At 40.8% G+C, this 8149-nt stretch overlaps 1 protein-coding gene across 1 annotated transcript in view; it reads left to right on the top strand.

Annotated features, from left to right (window-relative positions):
* VTCN1 (V-set domain containing T cell activation inhibitor 1) overlaps nucleotides 1-5255 on the top strand; it is a 44183-nt gene extending 38928 nt beyond the window's left edge. The window contains exon 7 of the mRNA XM_054564786.1: nucleotides 5137-5255. Within this exon, the coding sequence (XP_054420761.1) occupies nucleotides 5137-5255 (119 nt within the window). The remainder of the gene's footprint in view (nucleotides 1-5136) is intronic.
* Nucleotides 5256-8149: the final 2894 nt, after the last annotated feature.

The following is an 8149-nucleotide window of genomic DNA, read 5'->3' on the forward strand; positions in this document are numbered from 1 at the left end:
GGGAGCCCAGCACTCCAGCCTCCCTGCAGTGCTTTAGTGCATACAAAACCTAGGGTTGAGTTGGCCTCCAGGAAATGCATAGACTGAATCATGACTTTTAAAACCATTCACCTTGGGGCTAAATTGAATTCAGACTGTAGTAGAGGGAGGAGGTCAGGAGAACTGCTGTCTCGTATCCAAGCATGGCACCAGACAGAATATCTTGCACATTGTAAGTTCCCTATATATGTTTGCTGAATTTAACTAAATAAACCATATTTTCATCAGCTTATGTTTATTTAAAATTATATATATGAAAGCCTGTGGAACAAGATAAAATATTTGCAAATCATGTATCTGATAAGTGGTTAATATCCAGAATACATAAGAACTACAACTCAACGACAAAGAAGTCAAATAATTAGATTAAAAGACAAGCAGAGGACTTGAATAGACATTTCTCCAAAAAAGATATACAACTGACCAACAGACAGGTAAAAAGATGCTCAGCATCACTAATAATCAGAGAAATGCAGGTGGAAGCCACAGGTATTAGTGAGCATGAGGAGAAACTGGAACCCTTGTGCATGTTGGATGAAACTGTAAAATGAAACAGCCGCAAAAGAAAACAGTATAAAGGTTCCTCTGAAAATTAAAAATAGAACTACCATATGATCTAGCAATCCCATTTCTATGTATATATTCAAAAGAATTGAAAGTAAGGTCTCCCAGAGACATTTGCACACCCACGTTCACAGCAGCATTATTCACAATAGCCAAGAGGAAGAAGCAACCCAAAATGTCTATCAACAGATGAACAGATAAACAAAATGTGGTATATACATAAAATGAAATATTATTCAGTCTTAGAAAGGAAGGAAATCCTTTCATATGCTACAACATGGATAAATTTTCAGGATATTATGCTAGGTGAAATAAGCCAGTCACAGAAAAACAAATACTGTATGATTCCACTAATATGAGGTACGTAGCATAGTCAAATTCATAGAAATGGAAAGTAGAATGATGGTAACTAGGAGCTGGAGAAAACAGAAAAGGAAGGAGAGTTATCATTTAAAGGATACAGAGTCTCATATTTGCAAGATGAAAAAGTTTAGGAGATCTGTTTCACAATATGAATATACTTAACACCCCTGAATAATAGACTTAAAAATAGTTAAGATAGCAAGTTTTATGTTATGTATTTTTTTATTGCAATAAAAAATATTTAATTAAAAAAGTAGAGCCTTGGCTGGTGTGGCTCAGTGAATTGAGCACCAGTCTGCAAACTGAAAGGTCGCCGGTTTGATTCCCAGTCAGGGCACATGCCTGGGCTGCAGGCCAGGTCTCTGGTTGGTGGCGTGTGAGAGGCAACCAATCCATATATCTCTCGCACATTGATGTTTCTCTCCTTCTCTTTCTCCCTCCCTTTCCCTCTCTCTAAAAGTAAATAGATAAAATATTTTTTTAAAACTTAGAGAGCTTCTCCATTATCTTGTGGACCAAATTGGTGACTGTACTGGTTAGAATGCTATTAGCTACCTATAACAGAAAGCCAGCTCAAGCCTAAGCTAAAAGGGTAAACTATTAAAAGGGTAATGGGATGTCTCATGGAACCAAGGGCATTAGGTACAATATAGCTCTAGGAAGAGCTGGCAGCAGGAACTTAAATTCCATTGGAATTTTTTGTCTATCATTTCTATCTTATTCTCTCTTTACTCTCTAATTTACTCTCTCTTGTTATAGTTGCCAACAGCTCCTAGCTTTAAAAGTCTTTTTCATTCAAGAGACTAACCAGACTGAGCTTCAACCCCTCAGTCCTATTCTACATTTCTAGAAAGGCTCGGCTTGGGTCAACCGCCTGCACCTAGGCCAGTGAGGTGCTCGGGACCTGATGGAAGGCCTTCCCAGAACAGGAGGGGGAATGAAGCATCAGGCATTTCAAATAATGGGTGTTAGCTACAGTATCTAAATTTAGACCTCAATAAAAGGCTTCAAACTCTATAACTAATGCCTTCTAATAGAAAGGGCAATAGCTGAATAAACCACAGAAATTGAGCACAACTTTTTTTCAGTTAGCAGATTATCTTTCCATACATGCTTATTGGATACATCAGAACAAGTGTTCCATGTATCAGTGCTAAGACTAAATACAACATTTGGTAGCATGACATAGCTCAAAGTTTAAAAAAAAACAACACAATTCCTTCTTTCCATGCACAAAGTACATACTCCATATGTGTTTTTATTTATTATTTTTTGATCCTCACTCGAGGGCATGCTCTTTGATTTTAGAGAGAGGGGGAAGGAGGGAGAGATAGAGGGAGAGAAACATTGACTGGTTGCCTCTCATATGCAACCTGATCACGGACCTCTCCTACACACCCCAACTGGGGACCAAACCCTCCGCTCAGGCATGTGCCCTGACTGGGAATTGAACCTTCAGCCTTTTTGGTGAAAGGGACAATGCTCCAACCAAGTGAGCCACACAGGCCAGGACTCCAAACATGTTTTTAAACAAGTAAATGAGGCTGCAGGGTTTATATCCTGTGTTCCCTGACTATACGGGCAATTCAGGACATTCATTCAGCAAGTTTCTGTGTGCCAAATATACAAAAAGCAATACTTAAGTCCCAATAAATCCTGAGATAAATAGTGCTATTATCATCAGGAAAGTTACCTGCAGTGCAGACATGGTGCCTGGGGGAAAGTGGTGTTAGCTGCGACTGTAGTGGCCCAGTAGATGAGGCAGCGTTCAAGCCTGGGTTTGAAATAGAAGAATGGTTTTGATAGAATAGGAAGGCATGGAGTCAGGAGCTTATTTCAATGTCCAGGGGAGAAATTATGAGGGCCTAAGTGGGGGCAGCGGCAATGGGAAAGAAAGGGGAAGAATCAAAAGTTAATGAAGAAAATAATCTATAAGCTCTGGTCTGGTAGCTCAGTTGGTTAGAGCACCATCCTTCCTATGGCAAGGTTGTAAGTGCAGTCCCAGTCAGGGCACATACAAGAACCAAAGAAACAACCAAAGAATGCATAAATGAATGGAACAACAAATCAATGGTTCTCTCTCTCTTCCCCCTACCCCCTTCCTCTCTCTCTCTCAAATCAATAAATAAAATATTTTTTTAAATGTATTTAGTTTTAGACAGAGGGGAAAGGAGAGAAAAAGAGAGGGAGACAAACAGCAATGCGTGGTTGCTTCTCACGCACCCCTACTGGGAACCTGGCCCACAACCCTGACTGAGAATCGAACCAGTGACCTTTTGGTTCACAGGCCAGTTCTCAATCCACTGAGCCACACCAGCCAGGGCTCAATACATAAAACTTAAAAGAAAAGAAAAGAATCTACAGCCCTTAGTGACACAAAGGTGAAGGGCAAGAGAAAGAGCAAGTCAAATGAATATGCTATTTCTACCCAGGTTGCTTAGGAGGTTAGTAACACTACCAAGAAACAATTAAAATATAGGAGCAACACATTTAGAAAAAAGATGAGGTTTTTAGAGATGCTGAGTTGAAAGTGATCATTGCTTACCTAGGTAGAGATGTCCAATGGTTAGCACATGACCCAGCATATGACAGGCTTTGGGGAGAGTGCTCCCTCCCTATTCCACCTATTTCCTTCCATGAAAAGAGATTCCCACCAATTTAACCCTTCTAGCCTCTCTGTTCTCCCCTCTTTTATGTCTCACCAGAGAAGGAGGAATTACTCATTTATACCATTAGTGAGTTTATTAGAAGAAGCCGGACATAAGTAGCTCGGCTCCTCGTTTTTTCTCGTCTTTCTATCTACCCTCAGGAAGTATAATTTCTACTCTGCTTCTCCAAGCCATCGGTTTTTCAGGGGCAGAATCGACCCTGCAGGAGGAAGCCTGCCCCAGTCCGGTGCCGCCTGTCCCTGGAGATGTCTGGGCTGCCGCTCACTCCCCTGTAGACAAAGCTGCATCCTTTATTGGGTTTATTAGTAACAAAGGTGATATTTTGGTCTTCCAGTTGCCTCACTCTTTTTGTCCTACTCTTTAATTGATGCAGAACTCAGCTGGAAAAGTGGGTGCTATTAAACTCTTTTGAACCCGAACAATAGGTGCTTAAAAATATTTACTGAATAATTATGTTTTTAACTGACACATACAGTAGCAACTGCGGCAACTGCAGATCCAGGCGTGGAACTCAGGACAGAGTTCAGAATAAGGAGGTGGGTTTGGAAATGATTAGCTAAATGGAAGCAATGCTTATTAGGCTTGAGTAGGGTTACTGCTACTGCTGTTTTTGTAGCTAATACTTACTGAGTGCTTACTATGTGCCAGGCACTGTTCTAAGTGCTTTACAGGTATTAACGCATTAATCCTCATAAGAGTCCTGTGACATAGATTATTATTCCTTTAAAAAACTATTTTTAAAAAAAATAAGATTTTATTTATTTATTTTTAGAGAGAGGGGAAGAGAGGGAGAGAAACATCAATGTGCAAGAGATACATGGATCAGTTGCCTCTCGTACACCCCCCACCTGGGGACTCGACCCACAACCCAGGCATGTGCCTTGACCGGGGATTGAACCGGCAACCCTTTGGTTTGCAGACCAGCACTCAATACATTGAGCCACACCAGCCAGGGTGATTATTATTTTAGTCCTATCTTATAGATGAAGAAACTGAAACACATATAGATTGAGTAACTAAAGTCACACAGCTAGTAAGTGTCAGAGCCAAAATGAACTAAATGGGATTGGACTGTCTAGGGAGAAAATAGAGTAAAGAGTAATTTAATTTCTTCACTTCTTTTCTCTACTTCAAACTGAGAACAATATTTTCTCATCACTGTGCAGTGATATCAAAAAAGTCAATAACATAGAACCTGTAAAGGTCACTGCCTAGAGGAAGAAATGTGTCTGAAACCAAGGACTGGCCACGGCTATTTGTTCAGCCTATTCTTTATTTGGAAACCAATAATTATCTCATCATTGGTGTAGTTTTTCATTTGGCTGAGTGCTAACTGGACTGGACCGCAGAATAGAACTTTCTTTGAAAAAAGAGAAAGCTTGGCTTTTCCTCTACTGACAGAAAAGTAAAGACTGGGGTACAAAGTTGCCCCAAATTGGGTACCACTGAAGACACCCTGCTTCTTCTCTATGACCCTGAACTTTTATCTCTCCCTTTACAGACTCTGAGATTAAAAGGCGGAGTCACCTAGAGCTGCTGGACTCAAAGGCTTCCCTGGGTGTCTCTCCTTCTTTGGCAGTCAGCTGGGTACTCCTGTCTCTCTCCTTTTACCTAAAATAATGTGCCTTGGCCACACAGAAACATGCAAAGGCATTGGAGCAACAGGTGAGATGGATCATGAGTGGTGTGGGCAATCAGCTCTGCATGTGCTTGAGTTCCCAGCAAGAGTCAGGCAGCCCCAGCATTGGCTCTGAGGATGATCCCCTCCCTGAAGAGGAGACTCAAGCCTTTTCTCCTTTCCCTTAGCATCCCATGGTACCATGTGGCCTTGATAGAACATCATCAAAATACAGAAAACAAGGCCATTCCTGAATAAGAAATACACTCCTACAGCAGCAGGGAGACTTTCAGCTCTCAATAAATGTTTGCTGAATGGTTGTAATTGTATCTTATTGCTGTTATTTCCAGAATCCCAGGAAGATGCAGAACTATTTCACCACAAGATATGACCTAGTTTTATATTTCTTCGGGGAAATGAATTCATGTCTAAAAGGTTGGAGCGAACATAAAAGATCAAGAAGCAAAAAGAAGCCAAAAGCAAACCATAGAAGATTTAGTATGAACAAGATAAATCTATCTTCAAAGACATGTAATAAAAGTTGGGAAAATAATTAATCTGAACTAAAGAAGTGTGTTAAGACTGCCAAGTATTAATAAAATGCATGTGGAGACAAGAGTATCCCCCAACCCCCATCTCAGGGACCTCCCCTTACCCATCCCCATTTGGGGAGTGAGAGAATGGGATGGCGCAGCTCCCTTGTCTCAGAATCTTTAGTTCTCCTGCTGTAATGTTGCTCTGAGGAAGTTCCCAGGAAGTTCCTGTTGCAATATACCCACATTTAAACTTTTGTGGAAACAGTAGGAAGCTGCTAATCAGCTGCCACTTCACAATTCAGAGTGACAGGTGAAATGATTCAATTTTCATTATGATGCTTCCAAAAGTGTCTTGGCATCTCTCTCCACCTGACAAATACTAAAGAAATGTGGGAAATGATTGTAATTTTAACATAAAAAAATGTATTGGATGGCACATTTTCTAAATTATCTGAGTACCTTCTTTTTAAAAACAAAGGCCATTTTATTTCTCACGATGATGTTTAACCTTGAGTGGTCTCGGAAAGGCCTCTTGACTGCATGTGGCATTAAAACATCACAAGATTTGAGGCCTCTACTCTCTAGCCCTCATGGACTGTGGTGACCTGAGCTTTCAACAGCATCTGCAGCAGTGAGACTCACTCAACTAGGGCAATTCTGCAACCCTCCAGGAAGATTTATAAGTATTTGAAGACAATTTAGTTGTCATGATTTGTCAGGGAGGGGTGCTACTAGCATCTAGTGAACAGAACCCAGGGACACTCCTCAACATCCTGTACAGGACATCCACCCACAACAAATAATTATCCAGCCCAACAATCAGGCTGAGGTTAAGAAACCAACGTGCAGAATAGAAAAGGATCTTTAAAATAGGCATCAGCCTCTGTCTCTCTGGCTTCTGTTTCAGCCCAGAGGGCCAGAACACAGTGTGGGGTAACCGGGAATTTCTGATGGTATTATCTGCAGCTGTTTGAGCTTCTGAGTTCCTTTCCCCCAATTTTTTTCTATAGGTAAAGTGGGAGAGCTACTTGAGTTCCATCTCAAGTTCTCTCACTCTGAATTTAGATCTCAGAACCTTGCCTACTCAAAATTCAAATTAAGGCAATACCTTCCTTGAAGCACACAGAGAAATCTGAAAGCAGGGACAATAAACCTTTGAAATGAGGCCCTCAGGAACAAAGCTTTAATAGGAAAGAATATTTTATTTCCAGCCCCCTACCCACATCCTTCACGTGTTGACTGCTGCTTCCCTGGCACTCTGTACCCATCATGGCTCTGTTACATTTTGTTATAGAAAGCTTGATTTTATAGTTCTGATCACTCAAGAGAATGATTAAATATACATTTCCTATACTGTTGTCTGCCTGGTTTGTCAAAGAAAGTGAGAGTAAGGGAAAATGGATTAAAAAGTCATAGATCAGGTTCTAAAGATTAGTACCCAGCACATAACAGGTCTTCAATAAACATCTGTTGAATGAATGGATACATGAATGGGAGGACATGAAAGGAGACTGTGAGCATGGGCCAGGTGTCTGGGTCTAGTTTCTTAAAGAAATTCTGCTAGGCTTTACCAACCTGGCAGGTCCCCATCTGGGAAAATAAGTGGTGACAGTGGGCTTGAGGCAGATAAATATGGGGGAATACATAAATGTCAGGGGGGAGTGTTAAAAAGCCTGACTTTTACTATTTGGGAATTATCAAATTATCAAATCTTGGAAGAAAACAAAAATCATCATTCCCAGGCCTTTTGCTTTTCAGATCAAGACCCAGAGGTGAAATGTGGGTATTGACTATCTTCAGGTTACATAACTTGCTCAAAGTTATACTGGTAGTTGGTGGAGGAATAAGATCTGTAGAAAATTTAATTTCCAAATTCCCAGAGGACTTTTGGAATAACTGTTCCCTACTGCATTCTCAGCTTGTTCTCAGTTGGCCTTTTGCAAGAAGAAAACATTGTGGAACCAAATCAAGAAAGCATAGACACTCCCAGTCCTGGTTCATTCTTTGGCCTTGTCCATGAGCACAGAGCAGATGCATTAGGGAACAGGTGCATCATATCAGTTGAAGTGTAAGGCCACAATATCATGTGCACTGCAAAAATCTGGAGAAGCTCAAATCTAGATGCCAAAGGCTAAAACATTTCAGAAGTATTAATACACTTGAAGAAACAAACAATTCAAACCTCAAAGTGAAGAATCGAAGTATCACCTACCAGCTCTACCCAGGTTGTATGAACATTTGTTTTAGCTGCACAGTGACCTCAATCTGTGCATTGTTAATTGAGGGAGGGAGTGTGCAGGCGATATTATTGCATAACAAGGCTTCTGCCCAGTGGCATATGTGGTGTACTTCGGTTCTAT

The sequence above is a fragment of the Pteronotus mesoamericanus genome, unplaced genomic scaffold, assembly GCF_021234165.1.
Source record: "Pteronotus mesoamericanus isolate MK-2021 breed Mesoamerican mustached bat unplaced genomic scaffold, CSHL_Meso_final scaffold_99, whole genome shotgun sequence".
Taxonomy (NCBI): Eukaryota; Metazoa; Chordata; class Mammalia; order Chiroptera; family Mormoopidae; genus Pteronotus; species Pteronotus mesoamericanus.